Below are 22518 nucleotides of genomic sequence, written 5' to 3'. Positions count from 1 at the left end.
CACTTGTTACTTTTGTCTGCANACAAACTGTTCGATAAATTTTCTGAAAGAAAATTATTTTTCGAAAAAGGACCAACTTCTTGTAAAAAGTGACCGAACGCGCTTATACGCTACTCTTAATTTTATTCCACTGCATTATACTCTTCGAACCATACCCCCCTTGGTACCAACAAATAGTAGCATCCAAATTTATTTTGATTTTTTTTTTTTTTTGGATAAAGATGCCTTAAGTAACATAAATGTTATTTTGTTGCATGGTCATGGTGTAAGCCTTTTCCAATAATTATCCAAGACTAAGTAAATTATTCTTCATTGTAGGAATATACAAAAATTCATGCATATATATCGTCTTTCGATCCTTATATGTGATAAAAACTTTTCCAATTCCTTCTGCTAAAATAAGCAAATCTCATACTACTCTTAATTTTTGAATCAAGATCTATCAAATCGGTCTATATTTACAGTCATGTCATTGGAACATCCGCCATCAATATACTAAGAATTGGAAATATTGTTGAAAGTCCAACATCGGCTAGAGATAAGGCCAAATTATAATATATAAGTGAGGTGCAAACCTCTCCTTACAAGCTGGTTTTGTGGGGTTGAGTTAGGCATAAATTCACTTCTTAATATGGCATCAGAGCCATTGTTAAAGTTTATCCTGACAACGGGCGGAATAGAAATGCCCAAAAAACAAGAAATATCGCTAGGATAGACTCTAACCATGACTTTGATACCATATTATGAAGTGGACTTAAAGCCTAACTCAACTCCACAAAACTGGCTTGTAAGATGAGGTTTGAACCTCACTTATATATTATAAATTGGTCTTATCTCTAGTCGATGTGGGACTTCCAACAATTCTACCCACAACAGCCATGGAAACACACTCATAGCAATGCTTCAACCTTAGTGCTTGCCTTCTCAAACTTACACAATCTCATTGACAACCTTGACTCTGATTCCAAGTTGTTGGAACAAGTCAGAGCACACACACTAATACTCATACACTATAAGAAACACAAAACTAAAAGAAGATTGAGAAACAAGAGACTTTCTTATTACTCGGTATTTAAAATTTAATCAAAGTTGTATAAATGTAATTATTATAATTAATATAGTTTCAATGTTTAGACTATTACAATAATACCAAGTCAAACAATGCAAGGTAATAATAAAATGCAAAAGGATATTTGAATATATGATTATATATCATGTGCCAACTTTGTTACCTAAAGGCTTCATGTATATAGTTATGCAATTACTTCTACTATTATGAAGATGATCATCCTCAACTCTCCTAAAAGTACATTCTTCGAACCAGTATGTCATTATCCCAATCCTCAACTCTCCTAAAAGTACATTCTTCGAACCAGTATGTCATCATCCCAACCTCTTCCAACATGTACAACCATTTAACAACATCCTTCAACTTAATTTACTTTTCCTTCACATTTTCACCCCTCCATGATCAATTTCATTGGTCCTCTGTTAGCTAAACAATTTTAAGTAATTGTCTTTGTGTGAAATGACAAAAGTCTCATTTGTCCTTTGATGGATAAATACTTTTAAATGGTTGTCTTCATGCACAATGACAAAAGAAGTCATGATTTCTAACTTTTTCATTCATGCTTTTATTAAAGTAAGTCTTTTGAATTGTAAATTCAATTTGCTTAATGTATCTTTTAAAGAGTTCCAAAGTTTTTTCCTCATTAAAAAAAAAAACAATAAATGGTTCGAGTATTATGTTTGAAACATGAGATGAGTTTATTTGTGTTGTTGATACCTATTGGAGGATAAGTCATGATTATTCTGATATGGTCTATTTCCTCCAAACATGTTTGCAGCAAAAGCTTTAGATGGGTTCTCCATGTTGAAAACCAGGTTGGCTTCGTTTTAACACTAAGAGGGGGGGGGGTGAATTGGTGAGTTTTCAAAATCAGAGTCTTTTCACAATCTTTTTCACAAAGTATAAAACTTTACAAATTTTCTTGAATCACGAGTAATAGAAATTTAAGTGCAGTGGAAAATCAAAGTAGACTACACAAATAGCAGAGTCGACTGAATGTAAAAGATTATGGATAGAGAATCCAAACGCAGGTTTTTATATTGGTTCGGCCTAAATGCCTACATCCAGTGTCCTTTCAATCCCAGGAAGCCAATGCACTATAATGGTCAAGGTTTTTACAACAAGGCTTTTATAAAGACCTCCACGTCAAAAATATAAAACACCTCTCTAACCCTCTAACCAAAATATAGGCAATATAAACAGCAAGATATCCCCTCTTCTGCAATCTACAACCTACTTTGAACAATCCTCAAAGTGTACCAGACTCCACGAGTATACCCCTTGTAATCACAACAAGTACAACAACAATCACCACGGAATGCAACACGATTCTTGATCTACCAGAGAACACCTCAATTGTGCAGATATTGATCAAGTAGTAAGCACGGCAAAATTCTCCTTCAGAACCTCTTCAAAGAATGATCACCACGGTCTTCTTGATGAGTTTTGAAGCTCTAAATCACAGAGAAACAATCTGAAACAGAATATGAAATTGTTAGATTTCCAAAAGTTCTCTGAAACAACTCAGGTCTCGTCTATTTATAGATTTCTATAAAACAGATGCTCCTGTAGTCAACTAAGCTACTAATACAGTTGACTGTCTTTTGACAGTAACGACAATTAAGTCAAATTAGTATTTGTCAGGTCAAACAAATTAATTCCTCATTCAATACAGTTGACTATCATTCAATGCTAAACTAAATTTTAAAATTATAGTCGTTACTATTCACAACCATAACAGAATCTCAAATAAAGCAACTAACAAAGTCGAATGCAAAGCGCACACAGTTGACTTTGACACAACTGTACATTTTGAAATTCTTTTCAATGCAAAATCTCACATAGCACTGTATTTGAAAATTTGTGCAAAGTCTTCAGTCTCAGTCGATTCAATTAATAATGAAGTTGACTTGAACTATCAGATTTGCCACACAGTTTAAGTTCACAATAGTGAATGTGGTTTTCTTCTTTGAAACTATGTGTAATGCAACCAGAAATTATGTAATATATACAAGCTCAGTAAAGGTGCATTCACATATTAAAATCAACACAAAACATGTTCAACAAGATATTAATCAATAAGCAACAGAACATGTAACAGATAACAAAGCATGTGTTATTAATAATGTGTTGTCATCACCAAAAACAGAGTAAACTAAGCACTGTGAGATTAAGGTTAGCTAAACCATTGCTTCCCTTATCAACAATCTCAACATCCACAGTAGTTTCATCAAGTTAGGACATTCGTCAATATAATGGTCGGTTGAAGTGCAAATTTCACATTTCTTGGAAATTTGTGGAGTTGAAGTTTTAAACAAGCTTGCAATCTCGTCATGTTTGCTCTCTAGCTTATTTAATCTTTCATCCATCCTTTTTCCATTTACTGACAACTTTCCATATCTTGTACTCCGTTCAACAAAGTCACTGAATTTGCTCGTTTTAAATTGTTGGTCGTCTGTTGCCTTTCATTCTATTAGCTTTCTAGCATCTTTCGGTGATTTTTCTAAGATGGATCCTCCGCTTGTAGCATCTGCCCATGACCTATCTGATGGACTTAAGCCTTCATAAAAGTATATAATGAGGCTATGTTCTTCTATTTGAAGTTGAGGGTAAGAAGCGCAAAGTTTGTTGAATATTTCCCAATACTCACTAAGAGTTTCTTATCTCTTTGCTTTATATCTTGTATCTCTCTACGGATGGCAAATACTTGGGATGCAGGAAAATATTTTTCAAGAAAAAGTCTTTCTATAGTTTTCCAGTTGGTAATCCTTGTAGAGAGATAATATCACCAATCATGAGTTGTTCCTTAAAGAGTAAAAGCAAAAGCTCTCATTTTCAGGTTTTCTATTATGATCTTAGGAGATCTAAAATTTTCAAACAGCATATGAAATTGTCTATTCTCCCTTGGTAACCCATTGAATTTTGGAAATGCATTTAATAGGTCAGTTCTCAGCTCACACTCCTCATTAGGATATTCAATGTTACTAAGGATGATTGTATTGTGGGAGGTGGCTAACTATCAATAGTTCTTTGTGCTATTTCGTTTAGGTTAGGATCAGGTGAAGGATTAGAGGATTTATTTATCACTAGAGAAGATGATGAGTGTATGGGTTCAGTAGTAGCTTTAGATGTGGAACATGTTCCCTTAGTAGAACACTCAAATTACAATTTTTTTTGTAGCTTACACAAATTTCGTTCAACTTCCGGGTTAATTTGATAAAATTATCCCGGGTTGGCTCGAGTCATGCACTGTGTAGTCTGCTTGAAGTTGTTTCTCTGTTCTTGACTTTTTTTAGCTCTTTTGTTCATGCTTTAGAGAAATGTATCAAATAAGAAATAAGTAAGACTTTATTTGAGTCCACTCCTAGGAAAGAGAGGTGTGTCACAATGAACAACTTAAGTATCAAGTCTTTCCTAGCCAAAGTATTTTTCAAACTAATCTCAAATATTTCTCTAGAGAAATTCTTAATTCACTAGTGCAAAATTGGGCTTTAACGTCACCCCATAGACGTCGGACCAGAAAACACCCAACGTAAATTATTGACCGGTGGCATTTTCGAAAATAAGTGGGCATATAGACGTCAGTTCGGATGAGCCCCGACGTCTATAACATAATAGACGTCATGGCCTCCTAATTGACGTCTATATGTCTGACAAGTAAGTGAAAAGTCATTTCTTTCCGCCATATAGACGTCGTTTAGGAGGGGCACTGACGTCGATAATATTACAGATGTTGATGCCTCCCTAACCGACATCTATATGTTTGTCAGGTAGGTGAAAAGTAATTTCTTTCCGCCATCTAGACGTCAGATCCTGCCATACCGACGTCTATATGTCATTATAGACGTCGGTGCCCCCTACAAATATTAATTTTTAAATCGAATGGACGTCTCATTAGTGAGAGCCCTGACGTATATTCGAGAATAGACGTCAGTCACTGGGGAAATCGACGTCTGATATTCTTTTAAATAAGGCATTACGAACCAACAGCTACGCGTACTTCATCGTCTTCCTTCGCCTTTTCTCTATGCGGCATTGCATTTCCAGGTGCTTTTGATATCTTTTGAATCATTTAATCTTACATTTACTCCGATTAAAGTAATCTTTGATGTATTATCTTTCGTTTGAACTGATTAAAATGAGTTTCCGTTGTGTTTTAGTGCGATTTTTCTCGTGTCTTTGGGTAGCGTAATGCACCTTCTCCCTTATCTAGCTTCCTCGTAAGAAAAGTTTGCGTCTTTTGGATCTCTTATGGCATTTCAACCTAAAGCCGAACTTGGGTCCTTGCCTAGTTTCCATGTCACCATATTCTTTTTCTTTGGCAGTTGGAATGGAACTAGGCAACGGCCCAGGTTCTGTTTTGGGTTGAAATGCAATAAGAGATGCAAAAGACGCAATATTTTCTTACGAAGAAGGTAGCAAAGGAAGGAGGTGCTACAACGCTACCCAAAGACATGAGCAAAACTGCATTAAAATACAACGAATACTCAGTAGACGTCGGTTAATGCCATATTCGACATCTATTGTGCCCTTAGACGTTGGTTAGTGTCATGTTTGGCGTCTTTATAGTGCCCTTAGAAGTCTTTTAATTGCATGGATCGACATTTGTACACACGTTAGATATGGAACTTAACCGACGTCTATAACGACGTCGGACCTGCAGAGTCCGACGTCCGATTAACATCACCCATATAGACGAAGAGTCTGGATGTGACGTTAAAAGCCCAAAATAATAGACGTCTAAAGCCCTTTCTGCACTAGTGATTAAAACAAAAACAATGACTTTACTAGCAATTTAAAAATAAATAAAGACTACAAAAAACTCAAACTAAATTAAATGTATATGCGTTAGGAGAAAATAAAAATAAAAATAAATACAAATGAAAATAAGAGTCAAAATATTCAAAATACTAACCGTATTCCCCAATAGCGGCGCCAAATTTGATATGTTGTCGTTGACGCTATCAAATTAATATTACTTTATAAGGCAATTTCAATATTGTCAAGTTCGTAGTTAACAAACTAAATAGGATTAAAGTAACCTTGAGTCGTTTTTCAATGAATACAAAATTGATTTTCAAATACTTTACTCTTATTAAGACTCTGAAAGGTTAGTTAAATACAATACAATGTTTAAAAATAAAAGTGAAAAATTATCCTAATGAAATTAATATTGAAGAATGTTGTGAGTTTAATTGAAGAACAAATAAAAGAATTTAAAACAATTATTATAAAATAGGCTAATTCCATTGCTTTTCCAAGATAGATTCATCATCAGTTATCCACAGATTATTTTTCAATTGATTATTGTTTGGGTTTCAAATTAATTAAAGTACATTCTTAATTAACTTGAGGGCGATCTTACAATTAATCAAAGTATATTCTCAATCAAAAGCAAGACCTTTCTAGATTATTCACAATAAATTCAACCAAAGTACATTCTCAATTAATTATTGTTAAAGTTCTTACCGCTAATCAAAGTACATTCTCAATTGGTAGTAAAAACACATTCAATCACATGAAAGCTCCTAAATTCAACCAAAGTACATTCTCAATCAAACCTAAAAACCCTTGAACTCATATGATCAATATGCATGTATCTTAAAAACCCTTATGGTGTAAAAACTATTACTTTTGACGTGATTAAGAGATGAAAGACACAAAAGAATGACCCAAATCAATAATCAAAAGAAACAAAAACATTAATTCAACTTATCCTCAGAATCCAAAATGAAATTACATTGGAACAGTCCTAGAAGGTTAGCCCTCCATAAATTGAGTGGATTACATGATTGAAATAAAAGTGAGAGGAGTGGTGAATGCTTCCAAGTGGAGGAGTTGCTAAATGTACAATGCTGAGTAGAGCTGTCAAAATGGGTAACCCGGCTCGACCCAGCCCGGCCCACCACGGGTTGGTCACTTAGTGAGCCAACCCAACCCGACTCATTTATTTGCGAGCCAGAAAAACTTGAATCCGGCCCAACCCACCACGGGTTGGTGGGTAAACGGGTTGGCTCACTAGCCCATTTAATTAATTTTTTTTAAATAAAAAAAATACAAACTTTCTGTAATTTAAATTTAAACAATTTTCACTCCCAAAAAATTATGTTAAAGACAATTCAAAATAATAATAAAAAGTACAATATAATCCAAATGTCATTAAAAAGCAAACACAAAAAACATACAAATAAGTTTCTTATATTCATCATTTTTTGTTCTTGTTGTAACCCTTGACCCTTGTTCTTGTTGTCTCCAAATTCACTAATAAAGATTTTCCTAATATCAGAACAATTCCGACAATCAATAAAAAAATATTAGTAAAAAGAAAGAGAACCCGTACTCAACAACAACAACAAAAAATTAATAGTTTAATCTGTAACATAATTTTCCAAATTCAAAGATATCAAAAAGAGCTTGTTCAAATAATGTATACTCAAATTGTTTAAATAAAATGAACAAAATCTGATACAAGCATGTTAGAACATGAAAAAATCATTCCATGTCTTTAAAACCCCCATAACAAAAAACAAATTCGCAAACCCCTATCTTTGTCATTATAGGGTTTTTGAAAAAGAAAAAGAAAGAGAAGTGAGAAAACAAAAATGTGGANAAAAGAGAAGAAAAAAGGAAGGGTGTTTTACATGCTCCTTGAAGAATTTNAGTGAAGTAAGGGTGAGAGCATCATCAAATGAGAGCAAGTATTGTGAGAGCAGAGATTACTTTTTTGGTATAATGAGTGAAGACAATATTTTATTTTTTAGGGTTTCATAAATAAAATAATAAATTAAAAAAATAAAATTAGGTAGATGGGTTGGTGGGCCAACCCGGCTCACCACGGGTTTAACCCGCATGAGTCGGGTTGAAATCTGACCCGCATATAAGTGGGTTGTATTTTTCAAACCCAACCCGGCCCGAACCCATGACGGGCCGGGTTGGCTCGCGGGTTGTACCCCATTTTGACGGCTCTAATGCTGAGCTTATAAGTCCCTTTGGTCTCTTTATATAGAACTTGGATTATGATTTTTCTCTGTTGATAAAATCTTTTAATTGATAATGTAATATTTCTTCCAATTATCTTTTAAATAATCCAATATCTTCAAGATATATTTTATTGTTATGGAGATCTAAAAATATTTGAAAAGATATTTGCTAGATTTAAAAATATTTAACAAAATATTATCTTTTATATTAAAATAATATTTGAGAAGATATTATCTTTTTAACAAAATATTTGAGAAGATATTTGTTAGATTTAAGAATAAAAACTAAATGATACATGCAGTCATCACTTAACCAGACTAACAGTTAACATAAATATTTTTATTTATTAAGAAAAGTAAAAAACATTGAGCATAGTCATGAAATTGGCTAAGTAAACTTTATTAGCATTTAATAGATACTCTATCAGTATTAATTAAATCAATCTTAATTTAACATTAACATAAATATTTATTTATCAAAAAATTAAAAATAATTTAAAGTTAGTTAAATTATCTTTATTAATAACTAAATTATTTAATATATATATATATATATATATATATATATATATAATTTTTTTTAAGTTGTAATTTAGTCCAGCATTAATATTTAAAAGTTAATTTAATATTTTACAGAAATGAATACCTAAAAATACTTTAACTCAATGTATTCAAAATTCAATTTCTAATCATAAAGTACAAAATACCTCCATCAACTACTTGGAAACGAAGATGAGTCAAAGTTTAGTATTAAAAGACTTGTAAGTTTAGTGTTCTGAAAACGGGTTATGCGGCTCACCACGGATTGGTTATTTAGTGAGTCAATCCAACTTGGTTTATTTATTAGTGAACCAGAAAAATTTAAACCCGACTTGATCCACCACGAGTTCGCTTATTAGTTCACTTAATTACAATTTTTTTAAATAAAAAGGTTACAAACTTTTTTTAATTCAAATATAAACAAATTTCACTCCCAAAATGATGTTAAACTCAAGACATTCAAAATAAAAAAAAAAAAGTAAAATACAATCCACATATAATGAGTTGGATGGTACTTTTTAGGATTTTATAACATAATAAATTAATAAAAGTAAAATTAGGTGGGTTGGTGGCCAACCTGACTCACCATAGATTCAACCCGGATGAGCCGAGTTTAAATTAGCCGGGTTGAAAGTTAACCCGCATAAAAAAATACATTTTTTTCCAACCTAATCCGGCTCGAACCCGTGATAGGTTGAGTTGACTCACGGGTTGTAACTCATTTTGACAGTTCTACTTGTAAAATTATTATAATTGGGATTGATAAATAATAAGCATACCTTAAAAATATTATAAGAAAAGATGAAAAAGAAAAAAAGAACAAGAAGAAAAAAAATTGAGACTTGAAAAAGAGTTGTGAAACTCCTTTTATAGGTAGGTATTTATTTTATTTTATGCACATGGGAAGTTATTTGAAATTCTAAATTTTGAGTATTCACATTACTTTTCATAACTTTCCACAGAGATTATTTTACTTAAATAACTTTAACTACATATTAAATATTTTGTGCAAGAAAATAATCAAGGTATTTTTATTGTGTGTTAAGTTATAATAACTACTAAGCTAAAAAAAACAACTTAACATGAGTTATCCTTTACTACTTATTTTGAGCTAAACATAAAATTTTTGTTCAAAAATCTTTGGAGACATAATGAAAAAACAAATGTTTTCTACACCTTAAAAACTAATTGAGAAACATTGGTAAGGATTTAGAAAAAAAAAAAGTATTAGAGTTGATAAGTGTTTTACATTACCGAAATTAGATTATTTTAATGTTAAAAGTTCGATAAAATAAATAGAAATTTATAAATGTGTATCATATCTAAAACACATATAATCTCTCTAAAACTCTTTCTCTAGACTTTCTCTTCTTTCTCTAAAAGTTTTCTAATACATGAGTTATCTCTTTAATGATCATGAAATACCTAAGTGATCACAGTTGTGAGATCTTCAACTTCATCTGATCGGTTTTCATTATAGAGTAAGTTAGTTTTTACTCATTTTTCCTTTGCTTAGTTGTTTTAAGACACGTGCAAGTTAGTTTTTCCGCATATGTCGTTCAATCTTCCTTTCTAGTTTCTTTTTAATTAGTGGTCCTAAGGGATTACCCTAATCAAAAATTTGTAGTCTCTAGGTACAACTAGAGTTATCTGAGTTCAGATAAGGGTTGTTTGCATTTTAGAGCTTTTTGAGCTTTCCATTAGATAAAGGAAGCTAATAAATGATTTAATGTAGTGTTAAGAAGTATGAGTTGAGTTGTAAACATGTTGATACATTAAATTTAGTATTTAGGATATCATTTTTAGGTTGTTTGTGCATCTGAAGGTGTGTGAAGTTGGGAATTCAAAGTTGGCTAGGCATAATTCTACAAAACTAATGTTTGCAGATTTATGTAGACTTGTTGGGCGAGTGTAGGTTAGTTTAGTGAGCAAAATCCATTGTGTTTGCATTCGCTAGTCAAGCCTATGGTTGTTGGGCGACTTAATAGTGAAAAAGGGGTTAGATGTTGCAGGGGTTGGATGAGCGTTCTCGTTGGGCTTAAAGAACTCTCTATTTTTGTATTAGTTGGGCGAGGAGTTTCATCGTTGGGCGTTAGGGCAGGCACTAGACGTCATGTTTTCAGATTATGAATGAAGTTTCTTTCATTTGTTTTCTTGTTAATCTTGAGTTGTCTTAGCAATTTGATGCTTGTTAATGTATTGATTATTATGAGGTTATGTATGTGGTTAATTATGATTTGAGGAGAATTCCAAGCAAAAATTTTTTGTTGGTGGTTTCAAGTAATGTAGGAGTGAGAGTAGTAGGAAATCTTAGTTTATGGTTTGATTTCACCACTACAAGTACATAATTCGCCACAACTCAACAAAAATTATATGTATCAGGATGGTCAAGTCTAGATTGTATCTATATGTTTAGGTTCTTATTTGGTTTGATAATGAAATTGGTTATATGTAGTTTTAAATGATATGATTTATTATTTTGTAATAATAGCTTACCATTCTGTGTTTGTTTGTTTTTCTTTTTCCAATGATCACCTGATTGATGTAAATCTGAAATAATATTTCAGTTTGGTAGATTCTACACGATGAGATCATAAACATGTAATTATATTTATAGTAGTTAATGTTTTTTGGTTATTTTTTAGTAAAAGATGTAAATATTATAAGTTAGAGTTTCTTATATATAATATTTGAGTTATAATTATACTTTTAAATAACTTTTTATTAACTGTTTTGGTCTTATGAATTATGTAATATTCTTTAATAGTATTTAAGACTATTAAAAATAGAATAATACACGTAGCTAAAAAATGGTTGTGAGTACTAAATTTGGAATATGTGTATATAGTATGTTATTATTTATTTATATTTTTTTTTCTGACTTTATCTTATTTTATTTTTTTAAATTGTCTTAAAATAAACATGTCTTTGTTTTTAAGAAGATAAATGTTAGAACGTTAATATAAAAACATCAATAAATATTTTTACATTGAAAAATATAATTTTTAATATTTTATTAAGTTTTTGAAAAAAAAAATCTTAGGCCTCAATTTTTTTTCCTCAACCAACAAATATATTTCTTTTTTTTTCTTTTTTTACAAACAACAATATATTTCTTAATAATTTCAAACTACTCTTCTATTTCATTTTAATTTGTAATATTATTTAGTATCTATTTCTTCCAGTCTACCATCATTTCATAATAATTCCCAACTAACATTATTTATTAGATTGAAATTTATTTAGTCAATAATTTAATATTTAATATTTTAAAAATGAAATTACTAACAGTTAAAAATATTCTAATATGTTGTTTTGAAATAAAAATTATAATAATGATGTATTCTGTTACGTAAATGGATTATATATATATATATATATATATATATATATATATATATATATATATATATATATATATATATATTTTATTTGCTAATTTATCTAATCTTCTAAAGTGTACTAAATGTACTAAATTTTTGATAAAAGTATTAAAAAAAACATATTTAAAATATAGAAATATTCTAATAATTTTTTTAATCTAAAATAAAAAATAAAAAAAATCAGAAATTATTTAAATATCTTTAATTTTATAATTTAAATATTTTTAGTCAACTAATTAAATATAATATATATATTTAAATATAATTTAAATATATATATATATATATATATATATTAATTGTTTATCTATTTTAATCTTTAAATTACCCTTTTTTATAATTTAATTATTTTTTAATTTGATTTGTTTAAATTTGAACATTTTTAATAAAATTAATTACAAAATAATTATTATAATAAAATTAAAATTTTATATTTAATTTTATAATACAATTTTATAATTTTTATTATTGAAAAATAAAATACTTGCGTACCAGTAAAATTCATTAAGGTTTAATTCCTATTTTGGTCCCTCTTTTCGGGGAGGGGTTGATTAAAGTGGTCCTCTCTTCTTTAAAAAGTTCACTAAAGTTCTACTTTTGTAAAAGGATAATGATATTTAGACAACATTTTTTGCTAACGGCGTTAATTTTGCTATAACGACAGAGCTGATTGACAAATATTTGATTACTTGTAACGTTTTGACTGTGTTGGCAGTGTGACTTCATTAGATGCGTAAAAAAAAAAAATTCTGACGTGAAATATAGTGAAGTTAAGGTTGAAATAAAATTTGAATTTGAGATAATTAATTCTGACTATCCTAATTACTCCCAAATTGAGAATTTCCATTCTCAAAAATCAAATGTAGAAACCTTTCTCCTTCCTTGTGTCGCCACCCTCATGGCCACCGCCAGCTACTGTAAAAACCACCACAAAAATTCAATCTAAAAATGAAAATTCCATCCCCTCTAGTCGCAACACTAGAAAAATCAAGAATAAAAACCCCAAAGGAAAAATTTCCAATTTCAAAAACCCTAAAATCAAACCCCTAAGTTCCCAATTTGTGACCATCAAGAACCACAATAGCGAAAAAGAAAGGAAAAAAAGAATTCCAAAACCCCAATCGAAACCCTAGTCACAAAATCATCGTTGTCCTCGCCAACCACCGTGTTAATGTCATCGCCATCTTCGTTGCCACTATCTCACATCCCCTTTGCATTACAAAACAACATAAACAAGAGGAAGAAGAAGGATTCCCCGCAGGTCGAACCAATACGCATGGAAGGAAGAAGTGTGCCTCCGCAACACCATTGCTCTCGCCACAAAGAGGCCACTACCTCTGCACGCGTCACAGAGCCTCTGTTCCCCAACTTTTGATTAACTTTCTTAAATTGCACATCACAATTAATTACTTTTTTTTTACACATCTAATGAAGTCACAGTGCCAGTACAACCAAAACGTTACAACTCATCAAATATTTGTCAGGTGGGCAACTCTGCCGTTAGCAAAGTAATGCCATTAGCAAAAAGAATAACTTCCACAGTTTTTGCAAAAAGTAGGACTTTTTAGTGAACTTTTTAAAAAAAGGAGGATCACTTTGAACAGACCGCAAAAAGGAATAACTTCCACAGTTTTTACAAAAAGTAGAACTTTTTAGTGAACTTTTTAAAAAAAGGATATCACTTTGAACAGACCCGAAAAAAAAAACAAAATAAGTATTAAACCATACATTAAAATAGGGTTAAATATGTTTTTCGTCCCTCAACTATTGGCCGTTTTTGTGTTTAGTCCCTCTTTCAAAGTATGGTACAATGTAGTCTTTCAACTTTAGAAAACTATGGTTTTAGTCTTTTTTACCAAATTTTTTTAACTTTATTTTCTGTTTCAAGCACGCCTCTTTCAAAGTATGGTACAATGTAGTCTTTCAACTTTAGAAAACTATGGTTTTAGTCTTTTTTACCAAATTTTTTTAACTTTATTTTCTGTTTCAAGCACATTACATTATAGCATTTAGATTGTTTACACATTTTGACACATTTTTGCTTCAATGTTAACTGAAAAACGTGTTTGAAACAATAAATAAAGTTAAAAAAATTTGGTAAAAAGGACTAATACCAGAGTTTTCTAAAGTTGAAGGACTAAATTGTACCATACTTTGAAAGAGGGACTAAACACAAAAACGGCCAATAGTTGGGGGACGAAAAACATATTTAACCCCATTAAAATATAATGTGAATGTTAAAAAATAATTATTGATTAAACATTTTAAATTCAAAATAGTCAAATAATTGAAATATAAATTATATATTAAATTTTTAATTAATAAAAACGTGTGTTATAGTTTATTTATAATAGAAAATGAATTATATTATAATTTATAATTTATTATCTATTATAACTTTTAGTTATATAGTAAATATTAATTTTATGTTGAAATGTTTGTTTGTACCAGCCAAATGACAATATGAGAATAGATCCAAGAAAATTTACTCAGGAAAGAAGAAATTGTTCTCTCACTGAAATGAAATTTGATAAACCCTAAACTGGGGAACCCTGAACTCGCCACACAACAAAGAATCTGAATCGCCATAGCAGAAATAACTAACAAACAATGCAACAAGTCTTAACATTGTTATAGAATTTTGGATTTTGTTTCATTCAGGATAACCATAGTAGCCATGGGTCGTCACTCTTCTGGCAACCACTCTCCCTCATCCCGCCGTCACCGGAGCCACCGCAGCATCTCTCCGCTACTGCGAGAAAAGCATGAGCGTTCCGCCCGCACCGCGGCTAGGTCGATTCGGACGGATTCTGGTTCTCCGGATTCTCCCTCTCGCTCGCGCTCTCCGTCTCCGCGAACTAAGAGGTTGAAGAGAGCTCAGACGGACCGTGAGCCTCGTGAGAGTGAGAGGAGCCGTGGTAGTAGCAGAGGGAGAGGTTCGGAGAGGGAAGGGGCTGAGCGGAGGGAGAAGAGGAGGACGGAGAACGACGGAGGCGGCGGTGGTAGTGGAAGGAGTAGCAAATCGGAGAAGAGAACGGAGAACGAAGACACTGGCGGGAGAAGTAACAAATTGTCGCGGTCGAGGCACGAGAGGTCGCCGGAGCGCGAGCACAATGGAAGGAGTCGACATAGGTCTCAGTCTCCACCGCATCGTCACCCCTCCTCCGGGAATGCAAAGCCTCGTGATGAGGTGTCCGGTGATATCCAACCCTTGTTCATATCAATTCTTCGAGTTCTTCTTTATTTTTTTTTTAATTTAAGTTGTTTTTATGGTATGTGTGTTGTTTTGCTGATTTGAAGAATCTGAAGTTTGTTTTTAATGCTGATGTTGGAATCAAAGGTTGAGGATGTGGTTTGGGAGATGGTTTTATGGTTGGAACCCTGTTGAACATTTGTTGTGACTTTTTGCTGGACAGGGGTGTTCTTGCATGAGTAGGGTGTGGGAGGGAATTTAAGCATTTCTGGATGTCCATTGAATTTGTGGAATGTATATTTCTGGGGGTAATTTGAGAAAATGCGAAGCTTCTTCATATGTACGAGTGGATCAGAGTGTTTGGCAAAAGAAACGTTTGTGTGATTGGGAGATTTAGGAACGAGGGTAAAAAAGATTAGGTTAGGTTGGATTTTTCCTAAGGTTGGCTTAGAGGATCTCTCTGATGATTTTCTTAAGGTGGATTTAAGTTGAATATTAGTACTATGGAAATATGTGGAAAAGAGAGAGACAAGCATGCGATTGTTATTGGAATTATGATTTATACTCTAGTTATGTGATTAAGGTAGTGGCTCCAACTGTAGAAGTTTTGAGAGCTCTGATTCTGTTGGCTTGTGTGTTGACACCTATTATAAGTTAGTTTATTTACAATTTAGATCAAGAAAAAGGAAATGTTGACAGAAATTATACTGGTACTTTGTATTTGACATTGATATTTTTCTTTAATTAAAGAAAATTGCCTCATCCTGTATTGGCTTTCTTTTTGAGTACCTGCTTATTTCATGTCGCTTACTGGTGTTGTCTCATATGCTCATTTAGATATTGGGCTTTGAAGAATAAGTAAGGGAAAAAGTGATATACCTTGGAACTTATGGAGGTTTTTACAGACTAAAATGGTGCCTTTTTCATGGGACGCTTTTAGTTTTAGTACTAATTAGCAGTTTCATATGACAAGTCATGAGTGTGAGGATGATAAACATTATAAGCATGATGCATGAGTGATTAGTGATTTGTGGACTGGTAATGGTAATCTCTTGATTCCAAAATGTTGATTTGTTTATTATTCTTTATTTTTGGCATTTAATTTTCATTTTCCCTTGTTTTCTCCCATCTCCGTGTTTTCTTTATTCCTGTTTTGAACTTCTTTCTATTTTAAGGTTTAACTATTTTCTAGAATTAATGCTTATCTGGATTGCTGTTTAACTTTTGAAGATGATCAACTCAAGCGGAGCTGAAGAAATGTAAGTTTCTCTTTGAACTCTGAATTTTAGCTACCATATTGTTTGTTTGTTGGTTTTTTTTTTTTTTTTTTTTTTTTTTTTTTTTTTTTATTTAAGCCATATCTATTAATAGGAATGCTGCATCTTTTTCTTCTTAAACTGTTCAATTTGTAACATTCTTTGACTCTCTCCCCCCATCTTTGCTCATCTTGATTGGATGAATAATGGCATGATCTCATGTATGTAATCTTACTAGGCCTTGGTGTGGTCTCAATTGTGGTTAGATTTGTGATCATCAAAATGATAAATTATTTTTTTTGTAAATAATGCTTTTAGGCAGCCTTGAGCTTGAATATACTGTAGAAGTTTTGTGCTGAACATCAGGTTGAATATGAACATTTGGACTATTGTACAGAGCTACATATTATTCTCTATGAATTGAATTTAGTAGGTTACAATTTTAAGTCTATACATGAAAAGAGATGTTGTCTCTATTTTAAGAGGAAATTAATGGTCTAACCTCAGTAATGGAATATAAGGGTCCCAGCATCCTCATTTTAATAAAGTTGCATTGTCAAAATAGTGGTAATGTAACTGGATTATTAGCTCGTTTTTTGTGCTGAACATCAGGTTGAATATGAACATTTGGAACATTGGACAGAGCTACATATTATTTTTTATGAATTGAATGTAGTAGGTTATAATTTTACGTCTATACATGAAAAGAGATGATGTCTCTATTTTAAGTGGAAATTAATGGTCTAACCTCAGTTATGGAATATAAGGGTCCCAGCATCCTCATTTTCATAAAGTTGCATTGTAAAAATAGTGGTAGTGGTAATGTATCTGCATAATTAGCTCACTTCTTGTATTTCCTTCTCCTTTATCCTTAAAAATGTTGAACTTCTCGATTCTATGTTTATGAATAATTTAGAATTAGTTGGTATTGCTTTTGGTGATAACAGTCTGATTGCTGCTTTGGCAGGGATGAGGAGAGTGATTCCATTAGGAAAATGAAGGCGGCTGAGGAGGCTTTGGAAGAAAAACAGAAGGTATAATAATGGGTTTTTTGTGAGAATCTTGTTTCAGAATATTATGTAGTTCTCCGTGTTCTTTTTATACTGGTAGGGTAGGAGTTGATACCCCTTTCTAGTAATTATTAACTTGTTTACTCCTTATACTTTATTGCTAAGCTTCATTCTGTTCCATCTTGCTTTAATCTTTTGGAGGCTTCTATTGGTAATTGGTTGGGTTGGATACTGTACATGCAACAACAATGTTTAATTGCCCACTCGTGTTCAGTAGATGTTTTTGAAAGAATCATATCTAACCCAGGTTACTACTGCTCTATGGCATACAGAGTAAATATTTAAGTATTGTTTATGTTGAATACACTATGACAGGGTTTATGTTTATGTTAATTGAATTCGAAGTTGGTTGTGTATCCAGTGCTTCATTTGTATCTATTAACTCAAATTTAGTTGCAATCCATGGGAAATTAGTGAAAATAATATGGTTTAAAAGTTAAAAGCTGAAATTGCTATTTTTGTGTATAAGTAAGGATATTTCTGAGTGATTTACTCCTCTTGGCTTTCTGAAATCTGGTCATTTGCACTTTTTGCAGCAAAAACCTTCATTTGAGCTATCTGGAAATCTCGCAGCTGAAACAAATCGAGTCAGAGGTGGAACTAACTATTGTTAAGCATATTGTTTTTTTTATTGTTCACTTTTAATTATATGATGAACAGTGTTTCTTTTCAGGCGTTACTTTGTTATTCAATGAACCACCAGAGGCTCGAAAACCAGATATTAAATGGCGGCTTTATGTTTTCAAGGGTGGTGAAGTGCTAAATGGTTAGTTTTTATGGCTTCTTATAAAATATGTTATAATAACAAACTGGCAAACTTGTATGCCCCATGTCAATATTTTATGAAAACTTTTTTCTCACACGTGATAGACCTTAGGTTTTTTTCTGTACTTTCTGGTGTTTTCAATTACAATTTGTTTATTTTTTTGTTTTGTCCTTTTCCATGCATTATGCCTGTAAATTTTTCTGGTTTTATTGGTCACTTTTCTTTTTTCTTACTTTTGTTATAATCATCTGCCTGTTGGTACATAAGAAGTGTTTCTACTGATAAATGTAAGCTCTGGTTGCTCGGTGTTCATCATTTTGGTTTACTCTATTCATCATAAATGCCGTTGATTTTTTCCTTGCAAATTTATTTGATAAGTTTCCAACACCTTATGCATTTGGGTGAGCCTCCCACAGTTAGATGAGCTCTATGTTGGAATTCCTTTTCTATTGCCACATTTGGTGATATTCTTGTTTAATTTTATGTTCGTGTCTGCAATTTCCTTCCTTTTCTAATAATTTTTCATCAGTTAATTTAAAAAAAAAAAGATCAACTTTGCAGTTTAGTTTAATAAAAAATCTTCTGTGATGTAATTTTCTGGACTTCCAGAGAACACTTTTTTTTTTTTGCTTTCTACATATCTGTGCTTAGAAAGTTGTATGTGATTGATTGACAGAGCCCCTTTATATACATCGCCAAAGTTGTTATCTTTTTGGAAGGGAAAGAAGGGTTGCTGACATCCCTACAGATCATCCATCTTGCAGCAAGCAACATGCTGTTATTCAATTCCGGTATTTCATCAATTTAAGCAACCCCGTAGGGGTTCCTTTGATTATCAGTATTTTAATTATGGTGATCGGATTTTATGAACTTTCTAAAATTCCCTATCTTTTTAGGCAAGTTGAAAAAGAGCAACCTGATGGTACATTATTGAAACAAATAAGGTAATGTCTGATTCTTACTTATATGCACTCATGTACCGCCAAAAGTTTCTCCCTATGTTAACCTAATATGCATATTTTCTGGACACTAGGCCTTACATTATGGACCTCGGAAGCACAAACAAAACTTTAATAAATGTGAGTGTTCGTTGAATGCCTTTGATAGTTTGGTTAGTTTCTTTATGTTTATTTGTTCCGGTAGAATGAATGGGCTGAAGTTAGATGTATAATGAGTAGGTGTGATACTTTCTGCTTTTGCAGGATAGTCCCATTGAACCTCAACGATATTACGAACTTAGAGAAAAGGACACCATTAAATTTGGTAATAGTAGGTAAGTGAGATGTAGATATTCATTGTTTTTCATGATCAAATTACATGTTTCTTTTGCCCGGGTGGAAAATTTTAGGCAAAAGTTGTATCTCTGCTTTCATCTGTGAATATATTTATAGTGTTTTGGGTGACTACAATTAAAGGTTACGGATGTTTTTCCCAATGCATTAGAGCTATTGCTCCTCCATTTTTTGCATTTGAATGTGCAGACTAACGTTTTAAGTCCCTAAAGCGGGAATCCAACACACAGTAACTTTTGCACCTTCCGATGACATATATTTTGTAGCTTATTAATATGTACTATTTATCATTCATTACTTTGAACCTAAATTGTTTTCTGTAACAAGGTTTTTAATTGAAGTAAGAATCTGTAATGGAAAAAGATTTCATGCATGTATTATAGGGAAATTGAGATTTGACTGGAAAGGGAGGGACAAATTTTGTTAGTAACACTATTTGAATATATGGAGTTAAGTCTTGTGTTTTGTGACCTCCAGTTGAGATACGTGTTACTGTTAAATTGTTGTTAGTAGTGCCAACTTCAGGCATTTCTGTTCTGACACAACTCTGACGCCAGTTTACAAGAGGCTGAAAAACAATTTGTTTACTTTTCATGAAGGAGGATTTTTTTATTTTAGGATATTGAGACATTTTCCAGGATGATTTAAAGTATTTGACTGAAAATTGTACTAGTTTGTCGGAGGCATGTTAATGCAATGAATATTCTTGTGTTTTCTTTTTTGTTGGTATAAATGCAAGTCTCTGACCACTACTCAAAGTATGTCTTTATAGTTGTTATGCCTCTTCACCTCTTTAATTTCTTAGTAATGGATTTTATACATGTTCTATATAATGATTATTATTAACACTTTTTCTTCTACTGCAGTCGAGAATATGTATTATTACATGAAAATTCCATGGGGTAATGAACTTCAAACTTTCTAGCTTGGATCCGGTCTGCCCATTAGAACTGATCAAAGCGTTCCATCAGAAGTTCTTGTAATCAGAGTTCAACTTATTGTGTATCTCTCCTTTCAGAAGTTTCTAGTTCAGGTTATGTACAAGTTTTTTGTTATTACTGCAAGACACATTGGCTATATTCAATCTTCAGTTCCCTACTTGAGCAAAATTGATATTTATAAGCTGATAAATTTGCCCTGTGAACTTTGCTTGATTGAAACATTTGCTTGTTAGTTTAGGATAGGGTTCAAACATTTCTCTTCCTCCCTCATTCCTTCATAGGTTATAAGAAAATCTAATTTTTATTCTAATGTCTCAATACAACTGATTTTAATTTCTATGCTTATCATTGTAAAAAAAGAGAGAGTATATTATGTGATAAATTTACCATCTCATTTAATTTTAACTTGTATAATAATGAAGCTTAACCCATCAAGAAACAGCGGTTAATTGTAGTTTTAGGATCTAGTACAATTGTCATCCATGTTTGCTGCTTGAGTTTTACGTAAATTTTTAAAGGTCGAATATATTCCATACTTGGAATTTGGACTTCTTTCAAGACTAAATAAGTTGAATAGTAATTAATAATATTATACTGTTTTGTGTAAGTTAAATTAATAAATATTAAAAAGAAACACAAAAATAGCGAGTTATGTGCACGTCGGTGAGTTGCAGAGTAGGCCATAGACTTCAATAATTTAAATGGTATATGAGAAGAGAAAAATAAACGCTTCACAACTTTTTTTGTGCATCGTATTAAATTCTTTTCAAATTATTTAATTTTAATTACTAAAGTATAAGGATAATAGATAAAGTATTAAATCATTACAACTCAAAAAATATAACATAAAATTCTCTTGCAAATATGTCCAAAAAATAGTTGAAATTTAATTTCATTCTAACATGAATATTTGAAAAACAGAATTCAATTATTTGTCCGTTGCAACGAACTTGTTAATTCCATATCATGATATACAATTTATAAGATTGTCTTAAAAATAAAGTTTTATTAAAACTTGATTATATTTCTTTTTAGAGTTGATATGAGTAATAAGGTTTTATGAGTATATATCTTCATCAAGACATTTATGTTAATTATTTAATGTTATTAATATATAAGAAATGATTGATATGTTATTAATTTGATGATTTGTATATGTATGTTATTATTAATATAATGTATTGGCTTGTTGATAGAAGGATGATTTAGGATTAAATGAGTATTAGTTTTGTTGGAAGTCTCATATCGACTAGAGATAAGACCAATTTATAATATATAAGTGAGTGTAAATCTCACCTTACAAGCTGGTTTTGTAGAGTTGAAGTTAGGCTTAAAATCCATTTCTTAACATAATATCAGAACTATGTTTAGAGTTTATCCTAGCGATAATGTTGAGTCTCGAGATGATGTCTATACTTCGGTGTGAGAGAGTGTGTTGGAAGTCTCACATAAACTAGAGATAAGGCCAATCTATAATATATAAGTGGATACAAACCTCACCTTACAAGCCGGTTGTGTGGGGTTTAGTTAAGCTTAAGCCCACTTCTTAACAAATTCAATTCTAGAGAGAAAGATGGTTAAGGTAAACTTTTGTTTTAATTTGTATTTTTGGATCCAAGGACAAAAGGGTCATTTACCTTTATTAATAGGTGTAGAAATTAATATGAGGGGTGTAAAAAATAAAAGAATAAAATTAAATATGAAATTAAAATATTACGTGGATTTTAAAAAGATTTGGTGGTTGGTAATATTTTAAAAAGTATTTAAGAGATAACAAGAGAAGAAATCTTAGTGGTTTTAGAGATAAAGTGAGAGATTTTATTTTTAATAAAAAAGATAGAGATAGAATAGAGAAAGATAAAAAGGAGAAGGATAAAAAGCAGAAGAATAAAAATGGGTCTACATATTGCTACCCTAAATCAAAAATGAAATTTAGAGAGATAAAGGAGAGAAGAGACATTTTCTAAGAGAAAAGACGAAAAACTGTAGAAATTCTTAGTGCAAGGGAAGATTGGTATTGTAGAGAGT

The 22518-nt window shown here is 31.6% G+C and overlaps 1 protein-coding gene across 1 annotated transcript; it reads left to right on the top strand.

Annotated features, from left to right (window-relative positions):
* Positions 1-14426: 14426 nt before the first annotated feature.
* On the top strand, positions 14427-20709 carry LOC106769537 (FHA domain-containing protein DDL). Its single transcript, XM_014655198.2, has 10 exons — positions 14427-15162; positions 16396-16424; positions 17389-17455; positions 18028-18085; positions 18165-18257; positions 18934-19048; positions 19154-19201; positions 19291-19336; positions 19460-19530; positions 20416-20709. Exons 1-10 carry the CDS (start codon positions 14650-14652, stop codon positions 20453-20455), a joined length of 1080 nt encoding a protein of 359 aa, XP_014510684.1. The 5' UTR covers positions 14427-14649; the 3' UTR covers positions 20456-20709.
* Positions 20710-22518: the final 1809 nt, after the last annotated feature.

The sequence above is a fragment of the Vigna radiata genome, chromosome 7 (genome assembly GCF_000741045.1).
Source record: "Vigna radiata var. radiata cultivar VC1973A chromosome 7, Vradiata_ver6, whole genome shotgun sequence".
Lineage (NCBI taxonomy): Eukaryota > Viridiplantae > Streptophyta > Magnoliopsida > Fabales > Fabaceae > Vigna > Vigna radiata.
This window is presented reverse-complemented; position numbering and strand designations above follow the sequence as displayed.

What these genes read in the sequence shown, in the direction of transcription:
- LOC106769537 (XM_014655198.2), top strand. Translation starts at nt 14,650, where the DNA reads ATGGGTCGTCACTCTTCTGGCAACCACTCTCCCTCATCCCGCCGTCAC. An exon ending in TCAAGCGGAGCTGAAGAAAT is followed by an intron (nt 16,425 to 17,388) that starts GTAAGTTTCTCT and finishes CTGCTTTGGCAG; the next exon opens with GGATGAGGAGAGTGATTCCA. An exon ending in GGGTGGTGAAGTGCTAAATG is followed by an intron (nt 18,258 to 18,933) that starts GTTAGTTTTTAT and finishes ATTGATTGACAG; the next exon opens with AGCCCCTTTATATACATCGC.